Genomic DNA, 21,701 nt, shown 5'->3' on the forward strand with positions numbered 1-21,701 from the left:
CCTCATCCAGGTCATTTATAAAAATGACAAACAGCAGTGGCCCCAAAACAGATCCTTGCGGTACACCACGAGTAACTGAACTCCAGGATGAACATTTCCCATCAACCACCACCCTCTGTCTTCTTACAGCTAGCCAATTCCTGATCCAAACCGCTAAATCACCCTCAATCCCATGCCTCCGTATCTTCTGCAATAGCTTACCGTGGGGAACCTTATCAAATGCTTTACTGAAATCCATATACACCACATCAACTGCTTTACACTCATCCACCTCTTTGGTCACCTTCTCAAAGAACTCAATAAGGTTTGTGAGGCACGACCTACCCTTCACAAAACCATACTATCCCTAATCAAATTATTCCTTTCTAGATGATTATAAATCCTATCTCTTATAATCCTTTCCAAAACTTTGCCCACAACAGAAGTAAGGCTCACTGGTCTATAATTACTAGGGTTGTCTCAACTCCCCTTCTTGAACAAGGGGACAACATTTGCTATCCTCCAGTAATGAAATATTACTTTTCCAGTTTCTACTAACATTATACAGTTTCCACCTAAACGTCAGGGAGTCCGTTCAAGTTTCATTTTCCAATTTATTCGGGCCATGCTCCAGCACAAAGGAAATTGGTGTCAGTATTTTGAAAACTCCTCTTGTGGACATATACATTAAAAATAAATGTCCGAAATCAGACAGTACACTCATTTATGTGCATTAGCCATCCACAGAAAGTTGACTGCTGTTTATTTGTGACAGATTTCTTCCTTAAGATGCACTTTGGGAATGTAGAGCTCACAAAAATGTGCTGCTTTTAGGTAGAAACTTAATAAGACAGTCGCCAATTATCTTTATCTGTTAGCATCCCATCAATAAACTTCCCTGGTAGGTGGGTACGTCACATCAATAACTACATTGTGCTGTATTCAATTAAGTCTGTGGTTAATGTTTTTGATTTGATTTGATTTATTATTGTCACATGTATTAGCATACAGTGAAATGTATTGTTTCTTGCACGCTATACAGACAAAACATACCGTTCATAGAGAAGGAAATGAGAGAGTGTAGAGAAAGATCAACTTAAAGCAAGGTAAGTCCATTCAAAAGTCTGACAGCAGCAGGGAAGAAGCTGTTCTTGAGTCGGATGGTACGTGATCTCAGACTTTTGTATCTTTTTCCCGATGGAAGAAGGTGGAAGAGAGAATGTCCGGGGTGTGTGGGGTCCTTAATTATGCTGGCTGCTTTGTCGAGGCAGTGGGAAGTGTAGACAGAGTGAATGGATGGGAGACTGATTTGTGTAATGGATTGGGCTACATTCACGACCTTTTGTAGTTCCTTGCGGTCTTGGGCAGAGCAGGGGCCATACCAAGTTGTGATTCAACCAGAAAGAATGCTTTCTACGGTGCATCTTTAAAAGTTGGTGAGAGTCGTAGTTGACATGCCAAATTTCCTTAGCCTCTTAGTAGAGGCATTGGTAGGCTTTCTTAACAATAGCATGGGGGGGTACCAGGACAGCTTGTAGGTGACCTAAAAACTTGAAGCTCTCGACCCTTTCTACTTTGTCCTCGTGTCAACTATCCTTTCTCACATACAGCCGTAAATTAAAAAAATAAAACGTCTCAATAGTTTTCCTATTTTTCAGACATCTCACTTAGAAATTGATTCAACAGCAAAATATTTTTATGCACATGGGAAGAATGATGAGTTGGACTGTGAGATAACGATGATACTCATCAAACTCTTAAGTTATAGCCTGCCTTCATGGCAGGAAATTCAAGACCCAGACAGTGTCTACTGACCAGGCAAGCTGCAGTACTGCTGCTACAGTCACAATCTAAAAAGGATTTGCTGTGCATTTAAAAATACACCTCTCTCCTAATGATTACCTCTTCTTTTCAGAAGTCATAAAGTGGATGCAACTTGAATTTTATCAGGCAATACTAAGCTTTTCCTCCACATCCAAAGTCCTCAGGCTGGCTATGTCATTGGCTGAGAGGTCCTCATTGTCATTCCACCTTTTACAAAACGTGTGCTATAAAACAGAACATCCCGTTTCTTTTTCCAAACAATCACAGAACATCCTGCGTTTTTTTGAACTAGATCAGTTTATAGGGCAGCGAGAATTTACCCAGTGACCCATTTTCAACATCCCGTGACCCACACTTTGAAAAAGTCTGAAATAGAGAACCCTTGTCACTATTCCATTGTACTTGCTTTTTGTTCCTTCGAGTGGTTTTCCTCACTATACTGGTCCTTAAGTGTTGAAACTATTTAACAGATTTATTGCACAGTAAATGAATCAGTAACAAGGTTCATTATGGATGGATATGTTTTATTATTCGTCTTTTGAATTTCAGAGTGCCTCTCCTGTGCTGAAACTCAAAATGAAATGGGCCTTTTGCCCTTCAGTCTTATATGGCAGAGTCTTTAACTAGCTTCCAATCTCTGATTGCTTTAGGCCAACTGCATACTTGGCAAAAGCTCCAACTTGTACTTCCAGATTACTTCGAAATGTCACAGAAGAAATGGCATTAAAGTTACTTTCCCTTCAAATCCAATAGAACTGCCAAACACATTTTAAGAAGATCCACAGGATATCAGATATGAAAGATGACTAGATTTATGTTAACTTAGGTTGTCCTATGCTCCTTAATAACTTGTTATGTGGAGTTAGGTCACAGATCAAATGATCTCAACAAATGATGGCGGAACAGGCTCGAGAGGGCCGAATGCCCCATTTCTGTCCCATATTTGTGGATCAGCGGAATCACCATCACTCGACAAAGCTCAGAACTCATCCACACAGCCGATAAAGTGGGGTGGGGAGGGGGCAATACTTCCAGCCCACTGTGCTGCTCTTGCAGTGCAGCAGGCGGAAGACTTAAGTGGAGGCTGTGTAGCAGGTTCCCCATTGGGCGCCACGGCCTCGCCTGTTCCGGATTTCTGGTGTCGCCAGCTCTTCATCTGAAATCGGCGCAGAGCTGAATTAATTATGTCAATGGCTATTAGCATAGTATTAGTGGGACCGAAAAGTCCAGGCCCACTAGTATCTCCGCCCCCGCTAGGAGTGTTCTACTCCAGTGGGGTTTACAACAGCTCCCCATTAAAAGGGAGCTGGCGGCCCGACCCTGCTGGAGTGAATGGGGGCCATGGAGGTCCCCCAGGCACTGGCCATCGGACATTGAGCAGTGACAAGGGGGCAGGGCCTGCTGCCACTCTGCACTGGGATCACTAACGGAGGGAGGCTAGCAACTGGGGCTGGCCAGAGTAGATGGGGGAAGTCCATCCAGGAGGTCAGCGATTGGGGGTATGGGGTGGGTCACACTGCCAGCGATGCAGGGTCGTGGGGCTGGCCAGCAGTCGGGAGGCCAGCAGTGCGGGGCTACTGTGCATGCGCTGATCTGCGCTATGTCTGATCGGCGCATGGGCAGTGGCCCACTCAGCACTATGCTGCCGGCCTCTCCAGTGGGAATAGGCACCGCCCAAAGATTTTTAGCGTGATTCACGCCAGGGGTCAGTCTCTGTGATGTACAGAGTGTGGGAGATTCATATTGAAAATCCCGCTGAAAAAACTAGCAGGATTTACTCCAGTTTTTAAGCGAATTCGGCACTTTGAGATTTTTGAGGAGAATCACACCCATGCACTAGGCTTCCATTAGAGAAGTTGTGAATCACAAAAGGCCCTGCATTCAGTCATAGAAAAACAAAACACCATTTGTTCCATGGCAGCAATTGTCCCTGTCCTGGTGGGAAATCACAGTAAGAAGTTTAACAACACCAGGTTAAAGTCCAACAGGTTTATTTGGTAGCAAAAGCCACAAGCTTTCGGAGCCTTAAGCCCCTTCTTCAGGTGAGTGGGAATTCCGTTCACAAACAGGGCATATAAAGACACAAACTCAATTTACAGAATAATGGTTGGAATGTGAACACTTACAGCTAATCAAGTCTTTAAGATACAAACCAAGTCTTTAAGATACAAACCAATGTTTGTATCTTAAAGACTTGATTAGCTGTAAGTATTCGCATTCCAACCATTATTCTGTAAATTGAGTCTGTGTCTTTATATGCCCTGTTTGTGAACAGAATTCCTACTCACCTGAAGAAGGGGCTTAAGGCTCCGAAAGCTTGTGGCTTTTGCTACCAAATAAACCTGTTGGACTTTAACCTGGTGTTGTTAAACTTCTTACTGTGTTTACCCCAGTCCAACACCGGCATCTCCACATGGTGGAAAATCAGTCAGATTGAGTTAATTTCCATTGAGAGAGAAAAATTGTGGATAGAAAAAAAACGTAAAAGCCAATGTAACAAATCAATGTGATAAAAATTCAATTGTGTCATACTAAGTTGACTTATTTTTGACCCTGAAAACAGAACATTTGATTTTTAGCTATCACTAAGTGGGTATTTAGTCATAAATATTCCATGGTGATGGGCAGATGCCAAGTACATTATTCAGTGTTACTGGGAATGCAATGTTTGCACAAACACAGATAAGGAGGTATTCAAATAATATTACCCCAGACTATGAAGAGGAACCATATCAAAAAAGCTGTTGGTTTCTATATTTGTAATTACAGATTAGACATCATCATACATCTTTTTCTAAAGGGCAGGGCCTCCGATAATGGACGGAAGGGTTACTTGAGTTACGTGTTGAAATTTTAGAGCTGTAAACTTGCAACCCGATGATGTCAGAGTGCTATCTCTGAATGAAATTCTTAATGACTGTTTTAAACTGGAAGTTTGTATGCAGGAGGGCTTTGTGAATCATGCTATGGAGCTCAAGTTCTTGATGGGCACAGAATGATTTGGTACATTCTTTCATGTGGATTGTGACAATACAAGTTAGTGTGTTACCTGTCCTTTATCTCTCTTTGTATAAGAAAATTACTGGTGGAGGTGTCGACAACCTCAACAACTCAACACAGATGGTTGGCGGCCAAACAGAAATTGTTTCTAGCTGTAATTATTGTTCTGAACAGAGATATCAATCCTCTCCAAAACACTGCCACAAGGGATTTGACTGCTTTTTATTTTGTGTGGGAATAGAGTTGAAAACAGGGCAAAATATTTTGTGAACTGAAATCTTCCGCAAATCTTAATCTCCCCCTAAGGATTCATTTAAGGAAAATTTGTTGAACTTTTTAAATTAATGTGACCAAGTACGGCATACATATTTTCATTGTTATGAAAAATCCCTGGTTGAAGATTATGGAGGGAAATCTTAGCAAGTACTAAGAAATAATGTTATTAAACATCGTTATTCAGCTTTAAAAATAAAAAACTCACTTATAATACCAGAATAGAATCATACAATCCCTACAGTGCAGAAGGAGGCCATTCAGCCAACAACAATACTACCCGGGCCCTATCCCCATACCCCACATATTTACCCTGCTAATCCCCCGATACTAAAGGAGCAATTTAGCATGAACAATCCACCTAACCCGCACATCTTTGGACTGTGGGAGGAAACCGGAGCACCCGGAGGAATCCCACGCAGACATGGGGAGATCATGCAGACTCCGTACAGTCACCGAAGGCTGGAATTGAACCTGGGTCCCTGGCACTGTGAGGCAGCAGTGCTAACCACTGTGCTGCCCATAAACAGTAAGATGAAAAGTCACCAATGAGATTAGTTCTATAATCTATTTTCCTGCCCCACATAACTGAAGTGCAAGTTATTTCTCAGTCAACAGTATTTCGGGGTGATGGCAAAACTCCACAGGACCAATGTTGGCCTTTGGTCGATCGACTGAAGGAGCAGGCATGATCTTAAGCCAAAGATTTAAATTTCCAAACCAAACAATCAGAAGATTGACCCTCCTGATTCAAGTCCGCATCAACATAGGCTGAGAGATCAAATTTGACAATCCAAAGTTATTTTTCAGAACTTTTTCCAAAATAGACTTTATTAATTTAACGAGTTTGTAGAATCCAGCAGCACAGGATACCGCAGCACTCACCGCAAAAACCACAATTGTAACCATAATTGATTAAATAGGCATCACATCTTCAATGTTAAATGAGCAAAACACCATGCCAACAGGATATTAAATTCTGGGCAGGGAATATATACATTGAAGAAACTTTCAATACAACAGAGTGTTTGCTAAATTGTGTACATCACATTACCTAAAAGGTCAAGTGGTTTGTTACTTTGGACTGTAAAAATTGAATGCATATTTAATATTTCATCAAGTTGAAGAGAGTAATGTTGAAATGCAAAACTGACACAAATCTAACAAGGCCAGATTTTTCCTAAGTGATAGAAATGGTAAATTCTTGGCACAAAACAGTAGACACCAATAAAAATACAGTTGCAGATATGACTTGCTCATGGAACCTGCTGAAAATCCATTAAGACAGAAAACAGATCTATAAAAACTCAAAGGTTATAACAGGTTATAAAGTCAAAATATTGAGAACTGAAGATATCTGCCAGTGCCCCACTTCTCCCACATCAGTCTTTGAGTTAGGTATTCATCTCTCTAATTTGATGTACCCAATGTCAATTTCACAAAGCTCAGGTAACAGTCCAGAAATTATAATCTTGGAGGCTCTGTTGTTTAAGTTAGTGCCCAACTCCTCAAACTCACTATGCAGAACCTTTCTCTTGATCCCACCTATGTCACTGGTACTACATGGACCACTGACAACATGTTACCCTCTAGTCTGGAGCAGATGTTCCAAACCCTTCTAGACTTTGACTCTTTGCTGCAGAGAACTGTGTCAATCCCCCTCACTATATTGTCCCCCATTACATTCTTAAGTGCTTTCCTCCACTTGAATGGTTTCCTGTACCACAATGCCATGGCCAGTCAGCTCATCCACCCTGCAGCCCCTACTCTCATCTAAACAAGCTGAGAAAACCTCAAAGCCATTGGACAATTGCAGAGGCAGATACTCCTGCCCTCTGGTTCCCCTTACCTGCCTCAGCTGCAGTCACAACCCCCTGTCCCTGATCAATTTCCAAACCAGAAGACCCTATCCTAAGTGATGAGGGCACTTCCTGAAACAAAACATCCAGGTATCTCCCTCTCTGACATATCGCAGTGTCTGCAGCTCAGTCTCCAGCTCAATGACTCTGAGCCAAAGTTCCTCAAGCTGCAAACACTTACTGCGGACGTCTTTGCCCTGGATCACAATGTTATCCAGGAGCTGCCACATGCTGCAACCTTGACACATGACTTGTCCTGCCATCTTAATGTGTGTTAATGAATTACTTAATTAAATTGTTTATTGTGCTTTTTATATATTTTATTAAATAACCACAAAGTTGTGCACGGTTTTAAACTTCAAGGAAAGAGTAGAACACACCCACTTAGCCGATTCTCACCAAACAACTAACTCCTTTCCCCATCATAGAGCAACAATCAATCCAAACTCCAAGCATGCACTTTGTACAGTCATTTACTTTTCTTATGTTAACTCTATTCTACTTTGGACTACTTGTATCACCTTACTAAATTATACCCTAACTTGCCCTCATTCCAGATGCAAATTTTTCCACACATCGCACCTTACACTGAGCATTACCAGCCAATCAACTTACCAGTTTCGTAGGACCTCATGGTTGTCTTTATGTCCCCCTACTGCTGCCTCACAGCAGCTGAAATAAACATGACATAATTCACCACTTCTCTTACAGCAGGGCTAGACCACATTCTGAAGGGTGTAAAAGTTAGAAAGCAAAAGAGTACCCTTTTCCGCTCTAGAGCACCAAAATCCTACTTTGATCCAAATTCCCAAATATACTAATTGTCTTTCAGGCCTCCACACATTCCGCAACTATCCGCCAACATGCTGGATGCATGCATTTTAGTGAATCCACTTAGCCAGGTTTGCACCTGATGACTCACAATTCACAAGTGAGCAATGGTGGCAGAGACAGCTGTGGAGAGTCTATGCCAGAGTGTGCAGCCCTCTCCAAGCTGTGTTCAGCTAGTCACAGATATTGAACAATCATAGAGAAGTAAAATGTGGGAGACGCAGCAAGTGAGTAAGATACTGGGATATGTGCCTTGTACAATCTCCACCATAGTTGAGAAGATGGCGTGGTGATGCAGGGAACTGCAAGATTGTTCACCACATAGAGAGTAGCCATATCCATAAAACATCAGCCCGGCTATCAAAAGCAGGCCCTGACCACAACCATGCAAAAGATGTTTACCACTTTGAGCAGGATGACCAATACCTGGGTCTTACAATGAGTCGCTGATCTTCAAGCTGCTATTCAGCAGACAAGAAGTGATGTGGCGCAGAGTCACGAGAGGGAAGCTGGCAAAAAGGAAGTGGAACTCCAGTCGGGGATGGCAGTGTTGTGGTATGTTATTTATCTAGTAATTCAGAAACTTGGACTAATACTCTGGAAACACAAGTTCAAATCCCACAATGGCAGCTGGGGTAATTTAAATTCCATTAATAAATCTGAAATAAAAAGCTAGCCTCAGTAACAGTGAGTGTAAAATTACCAGATTGTCAAAAAAGCCAATGTTGTCACTAATGTCCTTTAAGGAAGGAATTAGAAACAGAGTCACAGGAAACAGGCCCTTCGGCCAACTTGTCCATGCCGCCCCATTTTTACCATTAATTGCCCGCATTTGGCCCATATCCCTCGATACCAATCTTACCCATGTAACTGTCTAAATACTTTTTAAAAGACAAAATTGTACCCGCTTCTACTACTACCTCTGGCAGCTCGTTCCAGACACTCATGATCTACTGTCCTTACCATGTATGGTCCATGTGTGACTCCAGACCCACAGCAAAGTGGTTGACTCTTAACTGAAATGGAAAAACAAGCCACTCAGTTGTATCAGACTAGCTCACCACCACCTTTTCAAAGGCAATTAAGGATAGGCAAGAAATACTGTCCTTTCCAGAGATACATCCCATGAAATAATACAAAAATAAACTTTTCACCTCTTGGCCACTAGCTTCTTAACAGTGGTTGTGGTGTCAGAGTATAAATCAGAAAATTAGAGGTGCAATAACTAACTAGAATAATCATGACAGACATAAATCTTTACACAAATTGGACAAACCAAATATGCAGCAATAGTATGAATGAGGTATTCATAGGATGTACACAGGATAGTTTTCTAGGTCAGTATGTTGAACAACCAACAAGGCAACAGGATATTTTTGATTTAGTATTGTGAATGAGAAAAGATTAAGTAATAATCTTGGAGTAAATAGGAGTTGGAAAAAGCAACCATAATATGACTGAATTTTATATTTAGTCAAAAGTTATTTCGGCGAGTTTAAAACCAAGGCTTTAAAAGAGATGGCCACAGAGATAGTCAATGCATTGGTTTTGCACATCCAAAGTACATTGCTTTCTAGAACAATCCCTATAGACCAAGTGGTCATATGATGATGCAGCTACTAAAGGGTCATATGACAGGAGCGTGGGAGTTCTCCCCAGAGCACGGGTAGAGCACAAGCATGGAGTAACTGCTCAGCTAGTAAATAAAGTATTGTTTGTTACAAGCTCTTGGTCACCACTCTTTGGAAACCCAGCAATACTACAGTCCCCATGAATTGGAACCTAGCAAATTTAACTTCATAATTCAAGAAAGGAGAAGAGAGAAGAATAGGGAACTATATGCCTGTTGGTCTGAAAATGCTAGAAATTATTAGGGGTGTTGTAACTGAGCATATTGAATATATGATTAGGCAAAGTCAACATAACTTTATGAAAGGCTAAATCTATTAGAGTTTTTCTGAGGTTGTAACTCGCAAGATGATTAAGGGGAACCAATGGATCTAGTGAATTTAGATTTTCAAAAAGACAGTGCCACACAGGTTAATACAAAATTAGGACTCAAGTTGGGGAAAATATATTAGTATTGATTGAGGTTTGGTTAATGGACAGAAAAAGAGTTGTAATAAACAGATCTATTTCAGTTTGGCAAGCTCTAACTAGTGGAATATCACAAATGTCAATGCTTTGACCTCAATGATTAATAATAGGTGAGGGAACTGAGTGTAATCCATCAAAGTTCGCTGACAATACAAAATTAGGGGGGAAAATAAGCTGTGCACAATATGAAAAGAGACTGCAAAAGGCGTCTGATAGGTTGAGTGGGCAAGACTTGGAAGTTGTAACAATGTGGAAAAATGTGAAGTTATATATTTTTGTTGCAAAATGTTCACGTTTCTCATTTTCCAAATGGTGAAATAACTAGGAAATGTTAGCATTCAAAAGGGATCTGGTTGCCCTTGTACATGAATCACAGAACAGCAAACATTATGTTAACTTTTATTACAAAGTATTTGCAGGAGAGGAGTGAAGAATTTTTGTATCGGGCCTTCGTGAGATCACTCCTGGAATACAGTGTACAATTTTGGTTTTCTTAGCTAAAGAGTGATGGCGGGAATGAAACAAAGCTTCACTGGACTGATTCTTGGGAATGTGGATCATCCTACAAGGAGAGATCGAGTAGACTGTGTCTATCTTTCTTAGAATGTAAAAGAATGCAAAATGATTACAGTTTAAAAAATAAAAACTTCTTAAAGGGCTTCACAGGATATATGTTGGACTATGTTACCCTTGGGTAGGGAGCCTGGAACTAGGGGTCACGAAGAAACTTTTGCACTCAAACAATCTTAGGAATTCCCTGCCCCAGATAACTGTGAATGTTTAGTTACTGGGTATTCAAGACTGAGGTTGATAGATATTTGGATATGAAGGGATAGGTGGGATTGAGGTAGGACATCAATCCTGATCGTATTGAATGGTAGGACAGGCTTGAAGAGCCAAATGGTCTACTCCAGCTCACACTTGTGTTTTTAGTAGCTGTAAACTCAATCCTGCTGGCAAATGCATTGAAAATGTTGAACATATATTCATCAAATGAGTCACACTAAAATGTCTTACAAAACTTTTTATCATGACTAAAATTATTTGATTCTGCTAAATTACAGGATTTATTAGTACCAGTCATATACAAAAAAAGTGAATCTCTTTGCAGTATTGTTAAACAGTCATATCAATTGGAATGTAAAATTTAAATGCATATATTTAAGGCCTTATACAGAACTCGTTTAATTTAAAGTTGATTTCATTACCGATATCTTTAAAGTAACACTATTACTTTATGGTCAGTGTTATACATTTTCCTGCCAGCTCATTATTTTGTACGAGACTGGACAATAGACAGAGCTGAGTTGGTCAATCATCACTTTAGAACCGATCTGAAATCTGGTTCCATGACTCTTTTTGTTCCATATATGCACAGCATAAGAATTCTTCAGTAACTTCTGAGCCTCAGACTTACTCATCACCTCAAAGTACTTTTTCCAGTCTTGCCAATGGATGGGATAGAAAGCCTCAGGAGGCAACATTCTCACTCCTTTGCAGTGTTGAATCTTGGTTATGCTCTTCTTTTGACACCACTTTTTAAAAACACGAGTTGCTAACTGAGGTCCCTGGTGACCCCAGATCCATCCATTGTAGTTCTCAACAAAGTCCGACAAACACTGTCCAATGAAGTCATGGCGCCGATCAAAAGCCAAAAAGGCCGTATTCATTAAATATTGTTGTTCTCTGCCAATACTGTTGGAGAGATTTAGCAGGCTTTTAAGAACAATAATGTCAGTGTCTAAGTAAATCCCACCGTATTTCCACATGAGGACAAGTCTACAGGCATCGGACATAATTGGTATTCGATAGGGTTGCCACCATTGGTGCAGTCTTGAATACCACAAAGACAATGGAGTATCTACAAAAAGATCCTTCAAATCTAATGGCCTGATCTCGACATTAGGAAAACAGCTCAACAAGGAAATCCCCAAGGTTTGTTTATTCTTCACAGCTGAAAGACCCTTCATGAAAAAAACTATCTTGGCCCTGGGATGAGCTCTTGCTGCAGATTCCACGGAACACAAAGACAAAAATGTTGGGTTGGTTTGGTCGGAGGTCTCCACAAAGAAAATAGTTGTATTATCGTTAGGGAGATGGTAACCATTTCTCCCAAAATTGAAACCAATGAATGGGCATTTGATGTGGTTGGGTAACCTGTATTTAACAGCTTGGCTTTGTGTACCACCTTTGTAATACAGCATCATCAGAGAAATCAACTTTAATGAAATCAAAATAGAAACACATGATTTACACCAGAAATTATTCTTTGTTTTATTCCTTGGTACTAAATATCTGGTAATGAAATGTTGCTGCTGTTGCGGCTTTTCTCCAGGTGACTTAGTAGGATATTGGCTCATTGGTTTGACCATCATGAAGCGTGTAACAATTTGCCGTTTAGATTCTTCTGCAGACAAAAGAGTACATTAGCTTCAGCTTTTCACATTACTACCACTTATTTTTTAATGAATAAAACCAGAGCCAAATTAGCAGCTACTGAAAGAAAATGCAGCAGTGTGAAGTATTGGGATTCTGACACAATGCACCATAGAATATTAGGAAATAGATTTACCCATACAGGCATTTATATCATTGGGTGAAGACAGAAAAATAAGTAAAATCACAACTTCCACCTTCCTAATGCAGCAATGTTAAGAACAAATGGGCACTGTTAGTTATATATTGATTGTGTTTAATGAGATGCAAGTGGTGGGCAATAACCAGGAATTCAGTTGGGTTCCTACAAACCAGAACAGACTGGAACTGGCGTTCATTCAGAGATGCACGTGGGATGCCTTTGATCCAGGAAAATTTGTAATTATTTAGAATGTTTCAGGATCCTGGAAATGTTTAAAAATATTTGTAGAAGACATTTAAGATTTTGTATTAATTGTAAAGAGATTAATTACAATTTTTGGATAGACATACTGGTTGATGTGACCTGACAACCCTTGACTTGTACCAACAAGCAGGATGTTAAAACACGGATGCAGTGTGGCAGATAGATAAAGAGGAAAGTTGGAGAGAGAAGGTGTTCAAGCAACCTCAATCAGAGAGCTGACTGCACGTTTAAGCTGGCTTCCACCATTTCTTACACTCCCAAGTGATTTAATATCCAGGATCAACTATACAGTATGAAGGTAACAGCGGTTCTACCATTCTTTCTGGAAAGAAGAGTGTCATTGTATGGTAAAGTGCATAGGCAGAATCCCATTTACACAGATGATGGAGAATTGGTCAAGTCCGTGAGGAAAAGAGATCTTGAAGGAAGAAATTTGTGACTAAAACTATTGGCCATACAGACAGATACTGCTTAAAAGAGAAAGACTTTGTGCTATCTATTCTTGTGTGTAATTTACAGTTTGTACAGACTGTGATTTGCCTGTTAACTTAATTTACATAGATTCTGATTAGTCTTTAAGTAAAAGCTACAACAAGTGAAAACTTGTTTGGTACATTTCTTCATTTGAGGGAGTTGCCTGGTAAATTTGGTTCAGGGATCTGTAAATAAATGCTTACAAAAAAGTGTTAAAGATGCGCTCCTGTTCTATATTTCACCAACTGGCTTTCTAAAAAAAAAGTGCATTTCTATATTTCACAACCATTGGTCATCTCAAACGTGCTTTAGAGCCAATTAAGTACTTTATGAAATTCAGCTGCTGTTAGTAGGAAACGCGACAGTTGGTTCACACTGAACAAGCTCCTGCAAACAGCAATGTGATAATGACCAGATAATCTTTTTTTAATATATGTGACGTTGCTAAAGGGATAAATATTGGGCAGGATACTGGGGAGAACTCCCCTGCTCTTCTTCAAAATGGTACCATGGGTCCTTTTACATCCACCCGAGCAAGCAGATGGGGCTTCCTTCCAGAGTGTGACAAGCACAGTCATTTATCTCTCACTACAGAATAGTTTAAGAAGAAAAGATTTAAAATAATCACCAGTCAGTAATCAATAGAAACTGAAGCAAACACGATTGCAATATAAATTTAGTAATGGCTATTGTTATGGTTTTGTGTCAAATTTTAAAAACAAAATATTCACTTTAGTTATTTTGTCGAGCTCCATCGAGGGTTAGGGCATTTCGTTGCCAGTTTTAATGCTCAGGTCTTTGTTTAGATTTAGAATATATAGTTCCCATGGCAATATTCCCAGAAGGTTTTCATTTCCTAACATGGCAAATGTTAGGAATGTTATTTTGCAGCTTGCCCCTTTGCTTTCACCTATTCCATTACAATGAAACCTATTTCTGATTCAGAGGATCATCAGGATTGAAATTAGTGATTTATGATCCTGGGAAGGCTGAATATGGTAAAATGCAACAGTGGAAAACAAAAATCAAATAATGAATCTTAAATTTGAAAATACAAATTCCAACAGAAAAAGAGAAAAGCATGGCAAGATCCCTGCAATACTTCTTTAAAAAAAAACAAGTTGCTCCTTTAGCTTCTCAAAGTACAAAATTACTGGTGTTCAGTACTCCATAATAGATGCTTTTTAAAAAAAACAATTTTTAAAAAAATATAGAATTTCCAGGACTGGCATAGCCTTTTTGCCCTTAACAGTGTGTGCCTGTTTGATTATGCTGCACATAAGCCTCCTCCCATCTTATTAGCCTATCCTTTTATTCCTTTCTCCATCAGGTGTTTATCCAGCTTCCACTTAAATGTATTGTTCCGTGCTATTTGCGTCAACTACTCCTTGTGATATTTGAAGCAGACTTGTTACTACTCCATGTTTGTGACTGGCCATAATGAATGATGAAGCAGATCTCCCTCAAAAAGGTTTTATCAGCAGCTGAAAAGAAACAATTCTGAAGAAGCATTAAGGAAATAAGCTCTGGTTACTGACCAGGCCTTTCTCTCATTGATCTGTCCACTCAGGGGTGGAACCTGTGAGTCTAATTGTATATCATTACCAGAATCAATCACATCCAGAAAGTGCTGGAAAATCTCAGCAGGTCTGACAGCATCTGTGGAGATAGAACAGAGCAATCATTTTTGTTTCAGATTCCAGCATTTGCAGTAATTTGCTTTTATTGATCCCATCCAGCAGGTTCAATGAGGCAATTATTTTCCAGTTTTTAGGGGCAATCAGGGCTCTAGAATCCTTACTAAATTCTACAATGATATAACTACCCAGGTTTCCAGTGCTCAAATCTCACAATGGGCTATCAAATCTATATACATGTAGGATATTGCATACAACGGCAGATAAAAGTAGACAAAAACAGAAAATGCTGAAAAGTCTCAGCGGGTCTGACAGCATCTGTGGAGAACGAATAGAGCCAACGTTTCGAGACTGGATGACCCTTCATCAGGCCAGCCCTTTGTCATTCAGACTCGAAACATTGGCTCTTTTCTCCCTCCACAGATGCTGTCAGACCTGCATCTGTGGAGATTTTCCAGCATTTTCTGTTTTTGTTTCAGATTCCAGCATCCACGGTATTTTGCTTTTATCTCAGATAAGAGTAGAGTTTTATTAAAATAAAAGCAAATTACTGCGGATGCTGGAATTTGAAACCAAAAGAGAAAACGCTGGAAAATCTCAACAAGTCTGGCAGCATCTGTAAGGAGAGGAAAGCTGATGTTTCAAGTCCAGACGCCCCTTTGTCAAAGCTAAAAGGCATAGAAAGCAGGAGATATTTATACTGCAGGGTGAGGGAATAAAAATGAGACATAGCCACAGAAACCAGGGAAACCAGTTAATAGCTATTCACAGAGAGAATAAAGGGCATGAATGGCCAAGTAGAGTTTTATTGCTTATTATTAATTTGTCCCATCATTACTAGATAGGCAGGCAGTGAAGTATAGACCTGGGACCAACCTTTTATGTAAAATACTTTTATTTACATATACCTATTACAAACTGGCAACTCCAAACCCAAATATAGTTTCAGTTGGTTCCTATAGCTATCTAGGACCACGAATTTAATGCCCACCACCTGAATATAAGCAAACATTCAGATGGATATTGATCATGAATTAGACATTGAAAATCAATACTAGCTGCTCCCACACCCCCAACTCCGCTGGTTATTGATTTCCTGTTTCTCACTTCAATCTTCGTTCAACACTTCCGAATTTCCCCCAGGTGCTCCAAGGCTATCCTCTCTCCCTCCCCCCACCCACCCCCAATACCACTATTGCCAACAGTGGCACAGTGGTTAGCACTGCTGCCTCACAGCACCAGGGACCTGGGATCAATTCCAAGTTTGGGTGACTGTGTGGAGTTTGCACGTTCTCCCCGTGTCTGCGCGGGTTTCCTCCGGGTGCTCCAGTTTCCTCCCACAGTCCAAAAATGTGCCGGTTAGGTTGATTGGCCATCCTACATTGCTCCTTAGTGTTAGGGGGATGCCAGGGGGATTAGTAGGGTTAATATGTGGGGTTATGAGGCAAGGGATCATTGTCTGTTCAGGCTCGATGGGCCAAATGGCCTCCTTCTGCACTATAGGTATTCTACAATCACTCATAGCCACATTTTATATTGTCCAACACATTAAACCTTTTGGTAACATTGCAGTCACATCAAGTACATGTTAAAATACTGCGGTAAAACCACTGCCTTTGTTGGAGCCATTGCTACCTCAAGATATATGCCCTTCTTACTCAAATATTGTGTTATCCTGATTCTTCAGCCAGCTTCAATTCATATTGATTTGATTCAGATCCTGACACTGGCCTCAGGTGAACATAGAGGAACCTCAATTTCAATCCTAAACCCTTGGGATCCATTAATTCTATTATATCAAAGTATAGTATTCAGAGGGGTCTTGTGGCATAGTGGGTAGCATCCCTACCCCTGAGCCAAAAGCTTCGGGTTCAAGGACTTGATGGCCAAGCAAGGTGCATTTATAATACTGTCAAACAGGTTGAGTATCAACCTGTAAATCCTTCCAAACACGCCAATGTCTGACAGTAAGAGTGGGAGAGTATCCTGGTCAGCTACACTTGATGTGGACTGACGCTCCCTCAAGCTATAAACCCCTGGCAACAGACTAGCGACCTGTTCCAGGAATTACTAGCTATGGAAACAGACAAAAGTCTGCCTTAGTGCACCACTAGGTGCGGGAAGAGAATTGGAATAGATGGCACTCAGGCAATGTTGATGTTTGTCTGTCATTCAATACACCCAAATCTATCTCATTTATCTTCCTGCTGTGTCAAGCTTCTTTCTATTTATCTATTTTCCAGAAGCAAACCAATATCTATTTTACTTCCTTTGATCCATCCACTGAAGAATCAGAACATGTCTATTTCTAAGTATTACAAATCTGATAAGTCAGATCTGTACACAGTGGCATCTTCACCTGTTAAACTGATCCAGGAGTAAACCTGCACACAATCTCAGAGGTGGAGACCCGAGATATTACAGAGGTGGAAGTAGTTGGTCTTAGTGACAAGGAGGATTTAGAGAGAGGAGCTCAGCTTAGGGTGATATTTGGTGCCACATTGGCAAGCAGCCTGGTTCAGCCTCAGGTAGTTGGTAGGGAATGGGATGGAGTTGGTGCTGGAACCGAGCGTGCAGTGGGGACTGAAGGCAATTGCTTCAGTCTTTCCGATATTTGACTGGAGGATATATCTGGTGTACTGGAGGTCAGACAACAATGTGACAAATCAGAAGCAGGCATCGAGAGGTGGTGGTGGGGAGTATCTTCTGGTGAAATTCTACAGAGAACTGGTAAGAAAAGAAGCTTTTTCAGGAGATTCTCTAATTACAATCAAATGAGGGCAGTCCTACTCAACTTGACTACAGGAGAGATTGTTGGAAAAGGATCATGCTATCAACCATCCAGAACAGTGGATGTTTTCTTGAGAACTAAAAGGTGCGCAGTGAACTTCAGAGCCAGGTCTCAGAGATATTTGGTTTGCTGAGGATTCAATTGCAGTCAGTTCCTGACGAGGAGCTGACCATTTTAATCTTCCACACACTGACAGTTGTGCCGTCTCCTCACTTGCCCTGTACATTTGGACAAGTACATCTGTGATGTATAGAGATCACTGAAAGAGAATACAGAAAGTGTCATGGATATAACAAGAAAGCTGTTGGAAGTACTGAATAAACAGTTACCATTTGGAGAAAGGAGAACTTATTCCATTCTCGACTCAACATCCACCACTTGAATCACTGACTGCTGTGTGTGCTCTGTATGAACTGATAACCATGCCCGTGTCTGAACAGGTTGTAATCAAATTATTGCCCCTGTTACTTAGCACCATGCTTATCCATTACAGCTTCTCCGCCAACATTTGTCTGCCCAAGACTTCTTCTCCCCATTGTGAATTGAAGTTCAAACACCAAGCAGTTAAGATGTGTGTTTGGGTGAAGTGTGTTGAGACACAGAATCAGTACACAGTAAACTTCATGATGCAAAATGGAGGTTGCGACCAGATGAGGAATCTAGGCGAATCCCTCAAAGGGATTTATTCTGATGGCCAAAGCTATAGTGTCTGTGATCTAACTCAGATTGTAGAACAGCTTGCAATCTCATCATTACTGCAAGGAGTGTCAGAAAAACACTATCTTTGGAGAATTCTAATAATCTCCACTGATGTTACACCCACACTAATGAACAGATTGCTTCAAAGTCTGCTTAATAATTCTTCAGTTGTCCACTGCCTTTGTATCAAAGGCATGGGCAATGTTACAACTGGAGTTCCACACAGCATTGAAAAGTTCTTGAATTGTGTTGCATGCAACGACTGGTTTGATGCAAACCAGGGAAAATTACAATGAGTTGCCAGTGTTTGAACTGTTGTCATGCATCACAAAATATCTGAATCATTTGAGAGCAAATAATTTCAGACCCTTTATACTGGAAAAAAAACCCCAGGATTCAACATTTTTTGAGGCTACGTGCAGACTGGAGCATTTAGAGTGAGGAGGAATTTAGCCAAGTACTCAAATAAAGATCACTAATTCTACATTGGCCAATGGATGTATTTGAACTTGGTTTGTTTCTGGTTGCACCCAAGTGGAAAGAGTCAGGAGGTCTTGTAACTCAACACTGCAACTGATTATCCAGGCTAAGCTGAAGCATCCCGAGACTGAAACGTATTTAGAAGGAGCTCAACCCAAAACTACACAAGAGTTCCTGAAGGACATTTCCAAGTAATTCTTTAAAGAATCCCCTCTCAGGCTTCATTTGTACACCGCAGATTGTGGATCTTTCTTGGAACCCATGAGTAAATCCAGGTGAATTCAGTTGCCTTTTCAATTTGCTTTTTCTAATTAGACCAGAGAGTCATCTGGTTGGAAAAATACAAGTTCTTAGAGCCAATACTGGCAATCAGATTGAAACCAACTTATACCATGATTCCCCCCACTTTCTCTCCAACTCATACTCGAATGTACTCCTTCTCCACCACTGACAGCTCACTAACATTTGCCCTGATCCTCCTCCTCTTCAACACGGGCATTAACCATCTCCGCCATCTCATTTAACTCAAACACAAATCCTGATGCTGCCCCATCTCCTCTTCCCCATCACATACATTGCTCTTCCTCCATCTTCTCCTTTTCTTCCTCTCCACAGGCCCTGATCCTTTTCCACCTCCTACCCTTCCTCTCCACAGTCCCTGAGCCTCTGCAACTCCTCTTCAATGCAAGTGCAATTCATCTCCATCACTTTTTCTTAATAATAAGTCAGTGGTGGTGCCAGAATGTTTTATAATTTTATTAACCGAAAAATATGGTGCAATCATTATTGATCAATCTAAACGCAGTGTGCACCCCACTGATGTGTGACTGGTAATAAAGTCTCTTGACTTGGAGACAAGTCTCATCTAATTTTTTATTCAATTCATTACTGAATTAGATCAATAACTAATTGACGCTGTACCTATTATCAAACATGGCACTCTCAGGAATTCATCACCAGAGGCGCAGTTTCTGAACTTCACTCATTATCTCGCAGTGAGACTTGCAAATCTCAATTTTGTTTTTTGTTTCTAAATACATACATGCGTCCATGAAAAAGGCTGAGGCTCCCCCCTCAAAGGATACCGGGACAACATCAGCTGTGGGGCTAGGTTGTGGCTGACAGTAATCATCATCTTCTGTCAGTGACCAAGTCTGTCAATGATCAGATCTGCATGGGTTTTAAACATTTGTTAATATTTTAGAGAAAGGCTAGTGAAAGATTTGTACGGCTTGTGGTGTGCACATTTCCAAGTAAATTTAGAAAGATGCAACCACCTAATATTTTTTTGAGAGCTATTTGTGCAACCAACTACATTTTGCATTCAGCAGGCTTTTCAGTTCTGTTGACTTGTGTTTTTCCAGTTCAGTGTAACCTCCACTGGATTACTGAACTCGGGGATTTGTTAAATTAAAATGCTCCACAAGGAAATATTAACTATTGCCGAGGCTGACATATTACTCCGGTATTTTTTCCAAGGGCAAATGAGATCATTGGTTCCTATGGCATTAATATTTGACAGGGGATTACGAGGAGATTTGTTTTCCTTTTTAATTTTATATCGTCTTTTCAGGTAACATCATGTTTTTAAAAAACAGCAACTCATGATTCAGATATTGAATCTTTTATAAGCTGGTCCTTAATTGGTGAAACATTGAGAATAGTATTATTGCATTATCTAACATCCCAGGTATCTTCAAATAAATTTACTCCACACATTCCAGACTGAACAGGATCTGACCCTGCACCAGTGTTTAGGACAATAGTACTCTCCCTGTACAAACACGGACTGATTCTTCATGTTGCCATTTTTCCCCAGTACTGAAAGGTGCACTGCTTATTCACTTGTGTCCCAACGCACTATATTGTGACACTAGCTTGATTTAGTCACATCTTAATGCCGGTCCAATCCCAGGCTGGGCCTTACAACAACAAAACAGAAAGGCCGGCAGCTTCAAACCTGGGCAAATACCAGGGGTGAAGTCAACCATCAAGTATCATTGTAAATTGAGGAAGAAAAGGTCTGTGCAAGATTGATGGGTGAATGGAAGCTGATTCATACTTCAGAATTCCAGGGGCATGTAAATTGGCAATAAGAAAAACTTAAAAGTTAAAGTTCATTTATTAAATAAATAATAAGTCACAAGTAGGCTTACATCAACACTGCAATGAAGTCACTGTGAAAATCCCCTAGTCGCCACACTCCAGTGCTTGTTCAGGTACAATGAGAGTGAATTTATTGCATTATATAGTACTCTACAACCAAAGTTGTTTTGAAAACACCAAGAATCCAATGCAATGATTCTTCCAATGGCCAATACTACTTATGTTGTTAAGATTTTAATCAAGAACTTGACACTTTGGATTAGTGACTTTGCTGCTCAAATCAGCATTAGAAGTGTTTGTTTTACCAGTAGCTCTAGTCATACCTAAAAATGAGACATCAACTTGGTGAAGCCACAACACAGGGCCATTTGCTCAACAGTAGAAGCAGCATGCAATTAACAGAGATACACAATCTTAAAATCATTGGATTAGATCAAAGATTAGTACTGCTGCCACATCCAGGAGTGACTGGCAGACAGTTAAACAAATAACTAGGGGAGAAGACTCCACAAATATCCCCATCCTCAATGACATGGGAGGCATGTCAGCGCAAAGAACAAAGCTAAAGCATTTGCAATAATCTTCAATCAGATGTGCCAAATGGATGGTCCAACGCAGCCTCCACCTACCATCATAGGTGCCAGTTTTCAAACAATTTGATTCACCCCATTTGATATTTGGTCTGTAGGCACTGAATACAGCAAAGGCTATGGACCCTGACAGCATCCAGACATAGGTTCCAGAACTACTGCACCCCTAGCAAAGCTGTTCCAGTACAGCTACAACACAGGCATCTATCTGACAATGTG

At 40.5% G+C, this 21,701-nt stretch overlaps 2 protein-coding genes across 2 annotated transcripts in view; one reads left to right on the top strand and one right to left on the bottom strand.

The window, feature by feature from the left end:
• cdpf1 (cysteine rich DPF motif domain containing 1) overlaps window positions 1–21,701 on the top strand; it is a 67,296-nt gene that overhangs the window by 36,596 nt on the left and 8,999 nt on the right. The gene's annotated exons all lie outside the window — the stretch shown is intronic.
• LOC144499024 (lactosylceramide 4-alpha-galactosyltransferase-like) lies at window positions 11,111–12,235 on the bottom strand. Its single transcript, XM_078221081.1, has one exon. The coding sequence runs from the start codon at window positions 12,233–12,235 to the stop codon at window positions 11,111–11,113; it is 1,125 nt and encodes a 374-aa protein (XP_078077207.1).

The sequence above is a fragment of the Mustelus asterias genome, chromosome 9 (assembly GCF_964213995.1).
Source record: "Mustelus asterias chromosome 9, sMusAst1.hap1.1, whole genome shotgun sequence".
In the NCBI taxonomy this organism is placed as follows: Eukaryota; Metazoa; Chordata; class Chondrichthyes; order Carcharhiniformes; family Triakidae; genus Mustelus; species Mustelus asterias.